We start from the raw sequence: 19,776 nt of genomic DNA on the forward strand, positions 1-19,776 counted from the left end.
CCGTTCTGCACTATTATTTACAGTCTTGAGTGGCATTAGATCAAGAGGAGAGTATGTAAAAAAAAATAATTAGACACTATAGTTTGGGGTGTGCTGGTTGTTGAAATGACCGCGAGTCTACACGGCATTATTTGACTGGTCTCTTTGAGTGACACTAGCTCATTTTACAGGCCCTTTGCCATCCAGGTACAGCGCGAACTCACACCAAATGGTTTGGGCAATCTGCACAGTGCAGTGCATGCTTGAGTCTCCAAGTCAGGCCAAGTCATTTGCAAAAACTAGTAACAACATTAAGAGTGCTATTTTGCCCAGAAGAGATTAAACCGCATTGTCATAACTGTTCATAAATCTTTTCAGTATATTCTGGAAGTTGTCCTGACTGAAATGCGGTGGAAGTTGGGGACACATGACAAATGAGCATGTCAACAAATGTCAACAAAAATGAATGTACAGTCCATGCTAGTCCTTCCACAGACCACACATTCAACTGATATCCTCTAAATAAAACAGTAACCCTTTATTGATGTGTTTATAATGCTTTTTGAATGCTGGATTTAGGTAAAGTATTACCCTACGGGTGCAGGTGCTATTGTTTTCTGTATTAACTCTGATGGATGACAGTGAACACTTCATCTTTAGATACCTGTCAACCGGTTTTTGAATGATACCATTGTGTGGAGAGGACATTATTTGTTTAGTTGCTCCAATTAAAGAGCTGGGCGCTGTGGAGGGGGCAGGCATTCCATCTGCTCTGTCTTTTAATTGTTTGTTTAGGTGCATATGTGTCAGATGGACCTGTTTGGCCACTGCATCAGCAGACCATTGCATAAGGAACACAGGGTTAGATTTTTTTTTTAAGCTGTGTCTCAAGCTAAAAATGGTAAACCTCTTGTTCAGTAGCAAAGTCCTATCTTTACACTGTGTCTCCTGCTTTGCCAGGAAATATAGTGAGACACAATGCATGTTTACCAAGGCTTATCCTGTGGGTGCTTTGACTCTCTTGTCTATGACTCCCTATTCGGAGCACTGACCGATTGATGACTGTTGATGACAACATTTTAAATATTGATATTCAACCTCAAAGGGTTGAAGTGGTTAGACTTTCTTGTCCACATTCAAGGGGACCTCTCATGAGAATGCCAATGCAATATGGAGACATCTTTTTTACGAATCATCATTTACGAATGCCTCCTCAGGTGACCAGCTCTGGATATGAATATTCCTTGAGTTTCTGCCTGGTGATATGTTCCATCTCCCGCATTGACCTAAAAAACCTGAAATGGCATCTCAGAAATGATTGCAATTGAGTAAGCTAATTAGCTATTGCCAGTCTTTTTTTTTAGGTCAGTGCTAAACTGGTATCATGGAGCTGGAACTGTTATGATCTCGGATTCTTGAGCGCTATCAGGACTAGCTAGTATGCAGTCATTAGTGTGCATTCACATTCCAGAAGTTTGAATTTGATGCAAGTAGCAGTAACTTTAAGGTCTCTGATTCCCGTATGCTAATAGGACTAGCTAGTATGCAGTCATTAGTTTGCATTCCAGTCCCAGGAGCTTTAGTTGGATGCAAGTAATGCTGGCAGTCTTGAGCTGTGGCTGCTGGTCACAGAGAGACCAGCTTATGAATGGGAATCTCTAATCTGTGTACATTCAGTTTAAGCCATTCATCTTCTCTCTCTCTCTCTCTCTCTCTCTCTCTCTCTCTCTCTCTCTCTCTCTCTCTTCTCACATACATACACACACGCACACAGGCACATATGCAGAGCCAGTGAGGAGACTTGTGGGTAATGCAGTTTGTGTTTGGATTTGAAGAGTGCCGTGAAAAGCAGTACATATAACAACAATCCCCCCTTTTCCCCCAGGATGAATATTTCAGGCCCTACAACACTTTGGTAGAGACGAGAGCTCTTTCCTTCTCCGGGTGTCTATTTCATCTTTCTGTTTCTTTATATCTCTCTCTCTCTCTCTCAGACTGCCTTGAGAAGGATCTCAAACATATACATCCATCCTTTTATGTTGGCTGGTTGACAAATATCACTAAACAATCTTCCCAAATCTAGAGCACGTGTCCAACCATCCCTGGTCCAATCAAAATTTTATTGCAGTATGAAATATTCACATAGAGGGTTTTTAGCAAGAGAACAGGCAACAGCAATGCATTCGCAATGTACACTACCTGGAGAGACATAGAACCCACTCTATCCCCACAACCCCCCGCAGATCTGTCCTCTTTCGCTCATATTCCCCCGACACACTGAATGTGGGTCACACTCACACACACACACAGACACACACACAGACACACACACACACAACTCAGCACAGTCCCTCTGTTGTTAGCAGCAGCATATGGCATCATGTGTCAGCATGCGGGCTGTGTGTTTGTGAGTGCGGCTGTGAGTCTGTGCTCCTGTGTTTTCTGTGAATGGCTCTGTATGTGGTGAGGACATGTAAGAAGTACATGTTAGTATATACTTGCACATAAACAGTATGTATAGTGTGGGGGAAACATTTCCTACATGTGTATTTTTGTAAATAGAAAGGACATTGTCACATGATGTCAGTCTATAAATGACAGCCTCAGGGCATTGCCTATATGTAATAAATCTTATCTTCGGTATATGACTGATTTATACATCATACATACTCGTATTACCTAGAGCCTAGAATGTAGACATAGCTACCATTCATCATTCTCAAATCCCCCTACATAGCTCTATGACTGCATACACACATACATGCATGCTACATTTTCTATGTAACTATATAAAAAGCTGCTGCTAAGGGGGTTGACTGAAATGACAACTAGGTAACTTGACAGAACAGGTTTGGACAGCTTTGGTTTAGCCTTGGGTGAGCTTACCTGTAGAAGTAGGAGCAGCCTCGGACCGTGTTGTGGCCGAAGTATTCCTGGGTCTTCTCATTCCCAAAATCCTCTAATGGGTCAGCCCAAAGCAGGTCACACATGGGCCCAAAGGCAGGAGGCTCCTTAAACCGGTCCAACTGTGAAGGAGCCACATATAATGTACAATGCTCAAAACAGACATTTACACACATCCAGGGACACATTTATACATAAGACATTTATGTGCAAACAAACAAAGAAATGCACTTATGCATACATACCTTCCACACAGCCACAAATTATACTTGTATACACTGAAACACACACACACTGAAACACACGCAGACCACACACAGACCCACATACACACATAGACACACACACACATACAAACACAAACACACACACACACCACACATAGACACACACCACACATAGACACACACACACACACACACACACACACACACACACACACACACACACACACACACACACACACACACACACACACACACACACACACACACACAGTTACCTTCTTTATGTCATCTAAGGTGTGTATCTCAGGTGAAAGGCCTCCATGCACACACAGGAACTGCTGGTTCATGAGAGCAGCCAGGGGAAGGCAGTCAAATGCATCCATACACGCGTCATACACCTGCTCTGAGTACTTGATTTTACCTAGGGTAGGGAGAAATAGTCATACACCTGCTCTAAGTACTTGATTTTACCTTCAGGCATTCAGGAGAAACACAATCCGCGCCTTAATGGCATTCCTTATTTTATTTTAAAATCCAAGGCCTACTTTTCAGTCAAACCATAGGATGGTGACAGACTGCTATGTTCTATTATAGATTACTTAAAGACCACATATGCTATCTAAAATGTCTGAAGGATGTTGATAACGTTCTCAAAACTTAGGTAATTTTTTTCATTTAGATCTAAATTGCTGTGAATGCAAGTTAGGAATATAAATGTACAGGTCATCCAAATCAAAAGTTATTCTAGTTGGAATACAAGGAATGACAAATGTTTATTTATTATTTGTATTATTTGCCATAATAATTATTTTCACAGTGCATATTGTGCAAAATTGAGGACTACCCACAAATGGACAAGGAGAAAGACTTGCATCTGATGTCATTTTTAAGGGGACCACTCAAGAAAAGCGTTCCACATACCAGTTTTCCACGTAATTAATGAGTGTAGTTGCCATGACAACTGTGCAATAGTACAGGGTGCATGTCTTCGTTGTGCTTACTTAACAGAGGAATGTCAATATACATCGAAAGTAGAGGTTCTAACTTGGTGCTGATACCATGGGTATGCATGTAGCACGTATGGATTCAATCAACAATTTATATGAGAACTTCAGCCTTTTTAGAGTCTATATACAGGTTCAATTGAAATGATCTTAACCTTCGAATTTAAGTCAAGATGGGGAACCCTTTATCTGATACAGTATATGGAAAATGAAGATGACATATGGCGGTTGTGTGGAGCCAGCCTGATAGCTCCCAGAATGTAAAAGCATACAGTTACCTCAGACACTAATCTTGCCAAATAAACCCCTGAGTGGAGAGACAGACTGGACACTGACAAAGGAGGTTCAGATCATTTTTGGCATGCATCTGTAGAAGCTACATACTCTATTGTAGCTGTAATATTGCTTACTACAAATCTCTTTATTTGATGTTTCAGTACAAAAGGCCTAAATTTGATGTTTTACTTAAAGAGTTGTGCGTTTTTTGAATTAGAAGTTTTTGTAGGTAGCACATTTTTATACCCTCAGATTCGTTCACAGATAGAAAGAGTCATACACCTGCGCTGAGTTCTTGATTTAACCTAGGGTAGGAAGAAAGAGTCATACACCTGCTCTCTTTATTTGATGTTTCAGTACAAAAGGCCTTAATTTGATGGAACTTCAAGGGATCTTGTGGGCGTTTTATGAACTTTGAAGTTTTTGTAGGTAGGTGATTTTTATATCTTCAGATTTATTCCCAGATAGCAGGCATATATCAGTCCACAGGTGGATGGTGGTCTGCACCCCACTGGTGGTGTGTCACTCCTGGCCCGCGCTCAGACCACCATCATCTTAAGTTTAACTGGGTGAGGATAGTAAGAAAATAACATAACATTTTAGCAATTCCTGTCATTTCTAAATCATATCCTTGGCAAAGTCTAGACTCTATTTAAAATATCAGCCACTAAACCAGAATTATTATAGATTTGAAATTTGCATTAGTTTTTGTTTTTATTTAGTCAATCAGTTTGGCTGTTTTTATTTTGGTTTAGTTTTAGCTAGTTTTATAAGTCGTTTTATTTTTTTATTTTGAGGCCTGTAACTCACTAGTGAATTGCCTCCAGCAGGCCATCATTGGTCGACTGGCCTTTTGCTATCTGGGTTTGTGTGAAGAAGGAGTCATGTGAACGGGGAGATGGATATACCTGTTATATCAGCTGCTAAGGCTATTCACTATGACATTTTGTGATGTGGAAATTTAAGAACAGCCTTTACAGCACAATGTCACTACATTCATTGCTGGCATACATCAGTTAGCAAACTAGCTAGCTTTTATGAGTTGCAGCAGCTATGATGTGTTGGTGTTGGGACTATTAGCTAGTTTTGAAAAAAAAATGTAATTTGTCTTTTTAAACATATTCTTTGTTCATGTTTTTTTGTGATGTTTTCTACATCATAAATATGGCTTCATCAGGGTGTTAGCATCCCTTTGCCAATGCATGTGGTTGCTTTAGCTCCGTGCCTTATCAAGTACAGCTCAGACCTGCTCTGACAACAGGAGGGTCTGGGTGGGAAAAAGCTAGACACAGGTTATGATGTCTGAGGTGCTTTGCTATTATTTGTAATGGGATTTAGTGGAGGAGCTAAAGGATTGATGTGAAATGCTTTGCTTAGATATGAGGGAGAGTTAAAGTGGAATCACAGACAGTGATGAAAAGAGAGGGGGAGGGAGGAGGGTAGGCAATATCCTCACATTGTAGATTTGGGCTTAAGTGTAGCAAATTTGTTTGGTGGAAAACCACAAATTAAGACACAGGGATCGTGTGACATGCCTTTCCTGAACTTTAGTTCAAAACTTCATACATTATGCAACAAGCAATATACTTCAGCTGTCAACGCTAGGCAAGAGCTCCCTTCACTTTCAGTTATCTTCTGCACTCATAAATATTTATCTGTTAGAGCTTAACTAACATACTGTATTTGCCGTGCAATTCTTCAGCGCGCTTCGCATGACACATTCAAGAGGCACTGCTTTACCACCCCTGCACAGTTCTGTCATTTGTTTTATAATTTGTATTATTTAATTGTTATTATTTAAAACCTCAATCCACTGTCCACCAAAGAAGAAAACAGGTCATGAAAGCGGATACAGAAATAACTCTTCCCTGAGATGAGCACCTTTCGGCCTCAATAGGGCCTCATAGGATAGTCTAACTAATATAATGTCCCATTTGTCTCACATCCCCTCTGGACTCTCTTCTCTCATTTACACAGAGAACGTGTCCTCGTCGTCCCTCAGCTGTATCATGACATAAAGGAAGTCAGTCCCTTTTGAACAAAGTGGGGCATAGAGAACAGGAAAGCATGGCACTTTTCAAAGACCTTGTTATATCACATGTATAATGAGGAGTGTCAACAGGTTAGGGTTTCTGAGGACGAAATTAAACTGAAACACCCAACACATTGTACAGGGCAACAGAGGTGGCTGTGCGGGGTATGAAAGAGGAGGTGGATGTGGAACATGGCACAAAAAAGGTACACTGCAGTCTACTAATGAGACATATGGAGTGTACTAACCTTCTTATGAGACATACTATGGCGTGTGCTTCCATTCTTATGAGACATATGGAGTGTATAAACATTCTTATGAGACATATGAAGTGTACAAACACTTGTGAGACATATGAAGTGTACCAACATTCTTATGAGACATATGGAGTGTACTAACAGTCTTATGAGACATATGGAGTGTACTTACATTCTTGTTTGAAGGTGAAATATTCTGTCAAATGTCTACATTCGTGGTTTCCTCGCAGTAAAAAAAGTGTCTTTGGGTAGAGGATTTTCAGGGACCAAAGGTACAAAACACACTGAAAAAAAATCATAGAAAAAAAACTGTGATAATAAGGTATTACATACATATACATACATACATACATACATACTGACTCTGGCAAAGTGGCGTGAATAATTTCACCGTTACATAACATATGTTATCACATCCACTGTCACTCCACATAAGGCTCAGTAGCTGCACATGGTCTGAAACAAAAGTCTAAAAAGGTTTCTACTGATTAACTTGCAGGCCTCTGGTGTGATGCGGACTATGAGCTACAAGAGACTGATCCAATTATTTGAAATAAAACAGTCAGATAATTACCCAACTCAATCACTCTCACACACTCACACACACACACACACACACACACACACACACACACACACACACACACACACACAGATAGAGGGTTGTCTGGGGAGACCAGTGTCCCTCAGTCCCTCAGTCCTCCCTGTTTTGGGGTTAAAGACCCCTTGAGGGCTGGGAAGGAAGAAATAAAGTCATCGCTTGCATCAGAACAGAGCGCCGGCTAACAGTAGGTGTAAAAGGCAGACATGTTTCGCCGTGTCCCATAGAGGATCAGAGGAGAAATCCCTGGCGTGGATAATACCACTGAGTCAGACATGGTGAACAAGCTCACATTTTGTTCAGAGATACGGAGGGGGCTCAAAGACAGCCAGACGCGGTCTCGGCATGTCAGGTGTTGTTGCAGGATGATGGGTGAACTGTAATCAAATTTACACCCTGCAAATATCAGGTAAGGTAAGATGTTTCACTCAGTCTACTCGTCTGCTGTCTGAGGAAACTGGATTTGTTTATGAGTGTTTGTTGTTGTTTGAGAAGTGCACGGTAGCATAGTTTCCCCTTACCTCAATACTGAAATAGCCCCGGTCTACGTAGTCCCCGAGGAACAAGTATCGAGTGGTGGCTGGGGAGCCTCCTACTTCAAACAGCTTCATCAGGTCAAAGAACTGCCCATGAATATCCCCGCACACTGAGGAAATAAGATGGTAATTCTGTAAGTATCATACAAATAGCTGTGTTATGCAGTCACGTAAGAAAACATCACAGCAAAACAGGCTCCAGTATCAGCGAGCATGACAGGCCAATCTACAGTAAATCAGCATCTCTCTTTGAAGCTACGTGTGCTTGGTCTCCAACTCTGATGTACTGATCCTCCTCTGGAAACTGAATACAAATGGACTAAAATGCAAACACACACGCTTATTTCATTTTGATGGTCAAAAAGTAATTAAAACACCAACACAATATTCAAATATTACTAAAGCATTACACAAGACTTAATTTCCTGTAACTGTTTTGTTACTGTAAATACACTGTGCAAAGACAAATAAAGGGTATAGGTGGCTTTGCCTTTTCCAGAAATAGAGGCCACTACTGATCAGAGACACACACACACAAACACACACAATTAAGTTCAATGTCATTCATCACAGCATCACATTATAACTCAGTAAGCCTAAAATAACAGTGTTTAGGTGGAGAGGGTTGACACTAATAACATGCTCTTACACAGTAAGTGACATAAAATTAACATGGAATGTTAAAGTAAACACACATAAATGTTCAAAGACTTTTTGCTTAATGAATGCATAGAGACTTTATGGTCATCCTTGTGTGTGTGTGTGTGTGTGTGTGTGTGTGTGTGTGTGTGTGTGTGTGTGTGTGTGTGTGTGTGTGTGTGTGTGTGTGTGAGAGTGTGCGTGCGTGCGTGCGTGTGTGTGGGTGGGTGGGTGTTTTATAGTATATCAGTTAGCCAGCAAAGGATCTGTGCTGCCTCTAAGCTCAGTGATTCCTCACACAGCAGTGAGGTGGGAGAGGGGGGGTGACAGAGATTTACAGAGAGAGAGAGAGATGGGGGGCAAGGGACAAAGAGAAAAATAAAGGGCAAAAGAAGAAGATATATAGAGTAATATGGGGAGAGAGGAAGAGAGGGAGAGAGAGTGAGAGAAGGATAAAGTGACTGAGCCAGAGAGAAAGAGACACGAAGAGAGAGGGATAGAGAGACAGAGACCGAGGGAAAGAGACACGGAGAGAGAGGGAGGGAGACGGGGGAGAGTGTGTTGCAAACTCCTGTTGCCATAGAGACATGAATTTCATGAGAATAAATAATGAAATAAATGTAGAGTTTTCATTTCTCTCATCCTTGCTCTCTGTTGGCATGGAGATGCTGCCTGGGCGTTTGCCCCTGAGGCCTCAGAGGCTAGAGTAGAGGCAGCAGCAGTTGTGTGCATGCGCATGTGTGTGTGTGTGTGTGTGCATGTGTGTGTGTGTGTGTGTGTGTATGTGTGTGTGTGTGTGTGTGTGTGTGTGTGTGTGTGTGTGTGTGTGTGTGTGTGTGTGAGAGAGAGAGTGTGTGCGTGCAGATGGATGTGTTGGTGTTTCTGTTGTGTCTTGTGTATGTAGTGTGTGTGTGTAAGTGTAATTTATGCTTGTGTCCATGAAGGTGTTTTCAGTACATAAATCCAGTCAACAATGCAATACGCTACAGGAAACTGTCCTCTGTTTAATTTGAAAACCATATAGCCTCCCTGCCACTAGGGACTGCAAATCATTCTCACACTTGGAAAACTCTGCTAAGCACGAACATGTCCATATTGTGTTGTGGTTATTAAAGGAGTGTTCTCATAACTGCCACTGTGATACCAGCACTTCAAATATGAGCTGATTTGACTGACAACAAACTCCTGAGAGTCACTCTAAATTTACAGTGTAAATGATGTGGATCTACAGTCTTGTGAAAAAAAGGCCTGTGCATATATTATCATTTGTTTCTGAATTGGATGGATAGTAGCCATGGTCTATGTAAACAGATGCACTGGTCATGTCAAGAGTACCATATTCACACGTAATTTAGGTAATTGTAAGACATTAACCTCTTTTCAATGGATACTGTTTAAAGCATGATTGTGATTAATGACAATGATCATTTCAGATTGTTTCTGCAGGAGCTGATTTTTGAGAGTATGAGAGAGCAATCATGACATATGAGAGAGTAATCATGACATATGAGAGTAACCATGACATATGAGAGAGCAATCATGACATATAAGAGAGCAATCATGACATATGAGAGTAATCATGACATATGAGAGTAACCATGACATATGAGAGCGCAATCATGACATATAAGAGAGCAATCATGACATATGAGAGAGCAATCATGACTATTAAGAGAGCAATCATGACATATGAGAGAGCAATCAAGACATACGAGAGAGCAATCATGACATATGTGAGAGCATTCTAAGCGTACAGTCTCAGGTGATGGTACTTGTGTCTCTAAGCTAAAGTACAGTGGTAGATATGAATGAAGAGACAGACTGGTGATTGGATAGACAGCGGTAGATGCTGACCCTATTGGTAGGCCAACACTAATGATATGCCCTTGATGACAGGATGGACAGACTGCGTGTGAGTGAAGGACAGACCCTTTTAGTTCTATTGCTTTTACAAGACATGGCAAAACTGTGCGTTGTTTTTGTGTTTTACTCAAGTAGCTTAGGTGTGATTCAGTCTGGATGTAAACATTAGCCATATTCAATATCAACCAATCAATTAATAAATCAATAAATCAATCAGATATACTGGTATTAAAAGTACTGTTATCAATACGTTTTGCAATACCTTAGCTATCAGGCTTTACAGTCTGATAAGGTTCATAAAAAGAAAATGCCTTGGAGAAAAAGGTTTGTAGGATTCTTGTGTTATCAGTAGGGCTGGGCAAGTTAACGCGTTAATCTTGCGTTAATTCATCAATTAATTAACGGCGACAATTATTTTAACGCGCGTTAACGCAGGTTTTATTATTTATTTTATGATTGTAAAAGTCTGTTGCCAATAGGCTTTTATTTTGACTGCTGCGCAACCGGAAAAGAAAAGAATGGCCGGATAAACATTACCTGAGCTCTGTTCCGTTATCCATACCCTCCGTACCTACCATCCTTAGTTTGGGTATGTAGGGTGTTCCGTTTCCGATCGCGGCGAAAAGAAGTATACCCAAAGGACCCGTATGTGTACTCATAACGGACAAAACTTTGAGTGTGGAACCAGGGTACACTTTCCATTCTCAACGGCCGCCATCTTGTCTACGTAGCGGAAGAGACGGAGCCAGGCAGAGCTTTTCGTTTTATTTCGAAATCAATGGCGGACATAATGGCTACGGTGGCTACGATAGCAGAGTCAGTACACCACAAGTCTACAGACCGTAAATGTCAATATCTGCAGTAATTAAACAACTGTACTGATATTAAATGTACTACTAACATGCCATTTTCAAATTAAAGCCAGTGACATGAGTATTTTGGTGGTTTTTAACGATGTATAACGACAGTTAGCATTCCTAGCTAGCCTAGCTTGGTAGCATTACCATTGGTTCTGAATGGCAGTTATGCTAAGCAGCTGGCTATCCCCCCACCCGGGACTGTAGTTAATTTCCGGTAAGTGCACCACGGAGTATTAGATTTGGAACAACACTCACCTGCTGAGAATATGCGTACCTAGTAAGTGTGTACTGTGTACTGCGTATAAGTATAATCATGGAGGTATAGAAACGGAACATAGCACTGGAGAAGGGCACAGACATATATACAGTACACTTGAAAGGTTGACCACACGCAAGTTAACACAGATACACGAAAGCTAAACTTCTCGAAATAATGTGGCGATTAATTGCCTGTGCATCACCTCCAGCAAAGTTAACGTCAGTGGGCGTTAACCGGTCAGCTGTTTAGCTAGAAGTAGTTCGTTGTCTCTGAATGATGCTAGCAGCAGCTAACCCAGATAGCAGGGAGAGGTTGGCCCAACGTTGGCCCAATGTTGTCACAGACGTTGGCACGACGGCGCATGCCAACGATGGGCCAACGGACTTTTGGCCGTCGGGGACACGTTGGGCCAACGTTGGCAAATAGGAGTGAGAGTCGGGTTTTGGTTGGCTTTTAACCAATTGCCAACGTTGGCTTATAACCAATTGCCAACGTTGGTTTATAACCAATTGCCAACGTTATCTTAGTTATTGTTAAACCAAAGCTATTTGGGCTTTCTACGATCTTACAGAAGTCCACCCGATGTCTATTCAATGTCATAATTCAATAATTCAAATCAGGATAAGGTGTTACAATGTCCCATAATCCAAGGACGGTCATACTTCTTGCCACCACATTTAATGCATCCAAAAACTTAAACCAACCTATCGTAACGCGACCTATTATCCCGCGGGCCACCAAAAAATCTGCTTAACAAATATGTTTTTATCAATATAAATATGGTTTAATGAATCAAACTTACATATTTCAGAAGTGACAGGTGTGTAGACAATGCACGAAGTCTTGTTTGACTCTCAGCAGGAACATCTCTTACCGTATTTTCCTAATTTGTTTTGTACAGTCGCGAAATGGCAACAAAGTCGATAGCCTAGGCACGGCCCGTAAGGAATTTAAACAGACAGCAGTTACCTACAGGTAAAAATCATTTATTGTAGGCAACACGCAAGCAAAGAAAAAACAAGCGAACACACAAATAAATTAGTCTTGGTAGGCTAGCCCGCTTCAGAGCCGTCATCCATGCTGCTGCTGCTGTCCCTGGACACCGGATCAGCAGCCGTAGAGATAGCTCAGCTGCTAACTAAATGACAGGTAGCTAGCCAGCTAACAAAATCACGCTTAGCGTAGACAAGAATGTGTGTCGCTGCAGTTACCTAGTCGATAGTACGTCTTATGTGGTTAATTAACGATACGGTTCCTACCTTTACTGATGAATGTGGATCAAAAGTTTAAATTACTTGTTGAAAATTGAAATGACTACAGTCAGAAAAAAAGTGACGAAGGCAGTTCACAATATCTGCTAACGGTTTTTTATTTTAAAATAAGCTCGTGACTATTTGTATTGTTACGCAGTGATACAGATTCTGAAAGTGTTTACAGAGACGTGGAATCACAATGTCTGGCCACCAGTAGGCTGTATGCTTTTAATAGGTTTATCTTAATAAAAAAAACACAGGATTGATTACCAATATGCCCTGCAGAAAAAGGTGGAATGGTTAAAAAAAAAAAACACAATCAAAATATTGAGCAGCTGACGTTGGGCCAACACTGGCCCAACGTCAATTGCCCAACCAATTGCATTTTGACATTAATGTTGGGCAGTTGACGTTGGAATTCCAACTCTAACTGTAAAAAACACAGAGTTGGAATTCCGACCTCGGGCCAACGTTGAACCAACGTCAACTGCCCAACCGTTGCATTTTGACGTTATTGGTTGAGCTGCCGACGTTGGTTCAACGTTGGCCCAAGGTTGGAATTCCAACGCCGACGTTGCCAACCATTGCCGACGTTGGGCCAACCTCTCCCTGCTATCTGGGAAGCAGCTGGCTAGCCTAGCCTATCACCCTACTAGATCTATCATTATGATCACATCAGGATGACAAGAAAATCAACTATCGAAAATATGATTTTGAGCTTGTTGTGCAATGATATCCCCTGTCCTCCCAGCTCCCGATAAGTTAAGCTAACTCATTTTAACGTGCTAGCTGTCGCTAGCTAGCATGGGGATTTGCCATTAACTAGCGAGCTACAAACGTCAGAGGGCTATGGCAGAAACAACGTCATAACCAGGCTGGTTAGTTACATTACAGGGAAACAAGCCATCAAGTACATGAAATTGAGTTGTAATATTGTCAACACAACTTTCTGGTGCTTCACCACACTCTAAACATCAATGCCCTGGCAGTGGCAATAAGCTTCAGTTTTGTATTTGTTTTGATAACATCGTTTAAGTTGAGAATTACACAAAGTATTTATTTTATTAAACTGCTACTATATAAAAATGCTGATGCTAAGTGTTTGCACAACAAATGTTGTGGCACTTTTGTTCATATGGCATAACATTTAAAATAAAAGTGCGCTATACACTACTTTTGAATTGGTTATTGGATTTTGTGTTAAAAAAAAAATGCGATTAATCGCGATTAAAAATTTTAATCGTTGCCCAGCCCTAGTTATCAGTGAATATATGTTATGCTACTTGGCTCTATCAAACAATGAGGACATTGCTGGAATTGCTGCTAAATGTTGTGTGTGTGTTTGCACAGCACAAGAGCACAAGAGATCAGGGGTACTCTTCAGGGGTACTCATTCTGGCAGATCAGTCATTCCAGTAACTAATTAGAGTAACTCATAACAGTTACATGGTTAAACTATCCTACTGTTTTTCCCCAACTAGCAAGCCCCCCTCATCTGCTCTGGCACATTAGACTGCAGGTTCAAGGTGCCTGGACTGGGCGCATTTGCTCTTTGAGAAAATATGCCAACCTTGCCAGTAGAGGCCTTTCAATATAATAATAATAATAATAATAATAATTAATTTTATTTTTAAACGCACTAATATAGGGAAGGGTATGTTTATTCCTAAAGGTATCCAAGCCAGCTTTAACTAGTGTGCAAAAGTTTACTACAGAGAAAAATTACTGAGATAGGTTTGACTTTGATATATTAAGGTCGGAATTGTATTCCTCATGTGAAAAACCACACAATGACACTCACAATATGCACAGCTCAACTAATGTGCACAAATGATTTTGGGAATGTTGGATTTACTGTACATTGAGTGCATTTAGGTACAAATATAAAAATATTTTCTTTACCAATACTCAGAGTTGAAGAAAGTGATACAAATCAAATTAAGAGCTATATTTACAATTCACAGAGAATTTAGGTCACTCCTGTAAATTAAAATAGCTATATCCAACTGAGGAAAACCCTTTTTTGAAATTCCCTCAAAGCTAGAGATAGAGTAGTAGGTAAACGTGACTAAGGAATACAAATGCAAGTTTCCATGAACTAAGAAACCATCTTCTTAAGGATCATATTCCCATGGAATGTACGTAGACTTTACGCGCCATTAACACGGTTAGCGCATGCACAGCTCTGAGCTATGAGTGCCAGCAGAGCTTGCGCTAGAATGGGAACTCAGTTTGGGTTTCTCTAAGGTGATATCAGCAGGTGTGACCCATGTACGCCACTGGGCCCCTCCCAGATTGGGAATAGAGTGTTTCATCTTCTGGCCGACTAGAGGGAACGCTAGATCTGTGTTTTGTCAATATCTGTGGTGCTTCCAAAACTCTGTGTTACCCCCTAGGGTGTTCTGGCAATTGAGGAGTACTGAGGAAAACAAGAAAAAGTAGTTCATTTGAAGACCACTCCTAAAGAAAGCGTGTGATGTGAATATTAAAGCACTGCCCATAAAGTTTCTGCAGTCATGGATTGTTATAACAAGTCTCCCATGTGGATCCTACCATCATGTCTTTGACCGCATGGGGTGGAGCTTAAAATAGCAGAACCGAGGTCCACTGGGGGATCCAATGCACGATTAGGACGCCTTTATGGAAAATGGAATGACCGGACCAGAGTTCGATTTTTAGGTTATCATAATATGGTACCAGATGATGGCAATCATTTGCCCTGAGCAAGAGATGGAGGAATGTGTTGTGTGAATGTGTGTGTTAGTGTGTGCTTGTGTGTGTGTGTGTCCATGTGTGCGTGTGTGGGCGTGTGTGCGTGTGTGGGCGTGTGTGCGTGTGTGCGTGTGTGCGCGTGTTCATGTGTGTGCTTGTGTGAGTGTGTGTGTGTGTGTGCGTGTGACCAAAGGAAAGTTTTATGTCTTTTGATTAACAACAGGCTGCACAAAGACTACACATCTCAATGATAGTACTGGCAGTTGGGGGCAGAGGTGATTATGTTTTCCATTAGAACCTATCATAAAGATGGGAGGTTTATTCACAATGACAGACTCTCAGCATGCATATTGCCTACTGCATATTTGATATCTCTAAGACATTAATAATAGATAGCAGACAAGCATAAACTTCTCTCTTTCGCCCTAATTCTCAGCTAATATGAGCAAATAATTATGGGTTAGAGGAATGACATCATACACACATGAACACACACATGAACACGAACATAAACAGACACATAAACACGCACATGAACACATGCACACACACCAGCCTTTCTGTGCTGCTAAAATGGATTACATACTACATACAAAGCAAGAATAATGCTGTTCATATTCTCAAGCAGACCAGCGATAGCTTTTTAGCGAGCTCCTCTGTACTGTGTACATCGGATAATTCTCACATCTCACATCTCGCCCACCACAGATGTAACCCTCCCACTAGGAAGGGTGGGAGCAGGCAGGCAGGGGAGGCAGGCAGCTCGGCTTGCGCTCAGAGCTGGGGATGATGACTCAGTGGTGTAGGTGTGTGTTCTCACCCTGTACTGCTGCAGTGGCCTGCATCCTCATAGCCTCAAGAACACATACCAGCGCAGCGGTGCTGATTCGATCATGGCCGGGTGGGGGGTTGGCGTGGAAATGGGAAGTGTGGGATTCACAGCAGTAGTTTAAAAAGACTTCTGAACCCAGCAGCAGTAGTTTGCTTTGGTGTGGTTGTGGGTGCAGGAATCAGGACTTGATCTAACCATGCTAAACATGGCTAAATATGTCACTACTTTAAGTGCACGGTTATCTACACCCGATAAAATAGGTTGATAGTCGTATGTTATACAAGGTTGTCTAGACCCAGTAAAACTGAAAATATAATTTAGGTCACTTTGTAAAAGTGTTCTGGACTTTGTTGAATGATCTGAAAATAAAATAATTGGTTGCGAAAGTTGAAAAAATAATGCACTGAAATTCATGTGAACATAAAAACTGGTGTTGCGTGAGCGACGAAACTTCAAAGTGACAGCTCACCACTTTGGGAGAAAGCTGATGGAGAGTTCTAGATCTTTTGTATTCATCAGCTCCTTTTTTAACTCTAGTCAGATGCTTTAGAGTTTATTTTTGCATTCCAGGTCATCACTGAGAACTCTCTTTGTCAATCTCTGCTTTGCTGTGTTTCCATTTAAAAAAAAAAAAAACTACTGCTTGTCTTTGCTGCAATGATTCACACACAAATAGACCCGGACACACACCATGTGCACATATATTAAATGTCTTCCCCCCAGATCAGTCATATTCTCATGTATTCCCATTTATTCTTTTACCCACAAATCTACAAACCAAGGACAAATAAGTACATCAATGTACGAATTGATGGAACCGGATTCTAACAGAATCCTACATTTGAATGAAGATGGATAAAATCCAATTCAACTTTTGATAACGATTCCACTGGATGAGATTCTACTCTAGTTCTTGTTGGTCTTCCTCTGTATTTTGGTTAGTGCACATATCACAACTCGTAATGGGAAATGTTAAGCTCTGCCACTGCCTTGTTCATTAGTTTCATGCATTGGGACACCTCAGAACACAAGGCCTAATGCCTCTTACTACCTTATAGACATGTCGATGCTCATCGTCACGTCTCAAAGTGAGACTTGAAGTCGGTAGGAATTATAATGAACCAATCTGGGCTTCAAAGAGGGTTAGAGCCCATGTTAAATTCCATCTCTCACTGCAATGGAGTCAAGTGATTGGGCACCAGGCCTCCTAACCTGTGACTGGTGCCTCTATGTCCAGCATGGTCTTCTCCTGGCGCAGGATGGCAGCGCCCTCGCTCACGATGCGTAGTGCCACTGCCTCCTCCACTCTGCCCTCCTTGGTGAGGTGAGCTTTCAGCAGGTCGACCCTCGGCTTGCCCTCACTGTCGAACACCTCCTTCGTGGTCAGGCGGTGACTGAGTGGGAAGGGGACAGCTGAAGGGGAACAAAGGCAAGTATTAGTATGGAGGTTAGGACCACAAACACTACCATGACAGGGATATGAGACTGAAATCGACACACTTAGATAAGAAGGAAGATTGCGTATCTCCTCAGGAGATCCTGTAGTGGCTCTACCTAATTCCCCATCATGAGGGACATGTTATTTTTAGAACCTTTCTGGAATGTGAGATATGTGGGGTAAAAAAAAAATATTAGCTGAAAAATCCCTGAACCATAATGTCCTTGACAGAACACAGGAGAAACTACAAACTAAGGTTATGTGAAAGTTCCTATATAAGGCGCCTATGACTGGGGGGTACCCATTACTAGCATGCATCAGCCAAAAGAATCCCTTTTCTGAGAGTGTAGCTTTCTCTGAGTCAGATCTCTGCAACACATCTGAAAGGACCTGAAAGGATAGGTGTCAGAAGCGTCATCATCACAGCTCTACTATGGCCTTTTGGTAAGACTTTTACCTATTAAGTGACAGAAGACCTGAGATTGAAGGAATGAATGGTGTAGAAATGAGCACAGGACACAAAGAGGAACACTGAGACAGGAGAACAGGAGAACGATGAACCTGAACCAGTTCAGTGTTATCAAGCTCTGGTGTGGAGGACCTCTCCGTCTTGCTCTTTGCAATCCTGCTTATGTTGTATGATTAGATCCGTCCTTCAATGGATGTTCAAACTTTAAGGTTTTCCTCACCTAAACACCCTCAATCTTTAACACCAAAAAACTTTACCATACTATGTCATATAACATGTCATATAACAAGAAGATGATAGACTTAGGCTAGGTTAGGCTTAGACTTAGGTTTTAGGCTTACTAAAAAGATATTTCATAAGGAATATTTCACAAATCAAATCTGAGGGAAATCTTTTTTTCCCCCGGTGGCACAGCTAGCCTAACAGATGGATTGATATTTCGCTAGATTTAATGAGCCAGCAAACCTAGAGGACACATTTGAAAAGGCCTGTGACACTGGATTGAGATAAGGTAATTGAGGATGGTGGTATTGCATAATTGTTATACTTATAAACTACAAAATCAAAAGTGAGTCATTGGGGGATACATCAGTGGAAACATGAGCAAGTAAATGAGACTGCAGAGAAATGTAATATTTGCAGGTGTGTACGCAGTTCTTACTGTACACTCCACCAGTACACAGTAAGCACAGACAAAAGCCCTTGTTGGATAAGAAAATTTGATTAAACACAAAAGAAACTGAAATAGCCTTAAAATACCACCCATTGTTAAAAATGAATAGTCTGCAGCAGTTCAAAATAACAAAAAGCCACTTCAATTATGCATACTTCCTGAGTATATTATCATTTATTTACCCTCATGAATTTACCATGTCAGATGTTTCAGCATTTCCACACAATTGTGTGTTTAGAAACAAACACCGTCATATGTAAACCTCATTAAGGGTAAGGTGTGCATACCAATGTCTATATCTATTATGCTTAATACAAGAGTCACTACCAGGGTATAAATAATTGATAGATCAGTTGTAAATGCAAAAGATGGTCTTTGGTTGAGCAAGGCTGAGTTTCCATTAGTAATGATGTATTACATGGAGGGTAGTGTTTGAAGCTAAACGGGACAATAACGGGTCCTCCTCCACTGTATGACTCATCTTCAAATATGCACAGTCATAACATGGAAGTTGGCTTTAACGAGACATGGACCTCTAATTCATGAATTATTTATTTGCATATGCCAGCAAGGATCAGCTTTAAATTGCAGGCAGATTATTGATTGAAAAAAGACTATGGCATAAAATCAACTTACTTTGACCACTAAATCTTTTCAACAACCCTCTATCTGTATGGTAATAAGACACATAACATGTCGGCCTTAAACTGCGCACAGACTCAATTGTGTTTCAGTGCAAATTCTTTGGATGCATTACTTTACTGTTTTACAATGAAGAAACCAGAAAAACACACAAATTCACATTGCAAAAATAGAAATGTATAATGTTCACAGCATATTCAGTATGGTGATATTTCAAATTCAATAATATCATGTAAGTCTTTAGCTCTTATATGACTTAACACAGATAGAAAGGAGACATTATTGTTTTGTTTACATGTAAATGTAAAAAGCTTTCTTTT

The 19,776-nt window shown here is 41.0% G+C and overlaps 1 protein-coding gene across 1 annotated transcript in view; it reads right to left on the reverse strand.

Moving 5' to 3' along the window:
* ppp3ca (protein phosphatase 3, catalytic subunit, alpha isozyme) overlaps nucleotides 1-19,776 on the reverse strand; it is a gene marked incomplete at both ends in the record, with an annotated part of 36,433 nt that overhangs the window by 5,519 nt on the left and 11,138 nt on the right. Inside the window, 5 exons of the mRNA XM_080853967.1 lie at nucleotides 2,866-3,005; nucleotides 3,386-3,531; nucleotides 6,852-6,963; nucleotides 7,802-7,926; nucleotides 17,447-17,647. Of these exons, the coding sequence (XP_080710093.1) occupies nucleotides 2,866-3,005; nucleotides 3,386-3,531; nucleotides 6,852-6,963; nucleotides 7,802-7,926; nucleotides 17,447-17,647 (724 nt within the window). The remainder of the gene's footprint in view (nucleotides 1-2,865; nucleotides 3,006-3,385; nucleotides 3,532-6,851; nucleotides 6,964-7,801; nucleotides 7,927-17,446; nucleotides 17,648-19,776) is intronic.

This window comes from Sprattus sprattus (genome assembly GCF_963457725.1).
Source record: "Sprattus sprattus genome assembly, chromosome: 1".
Lineage (NCBI taxonomy): Eukaryota > Metazoa > Chordata > Actinopteri > Clupeiformes > Clupeidae > Sprattus > Sprattus sprattus.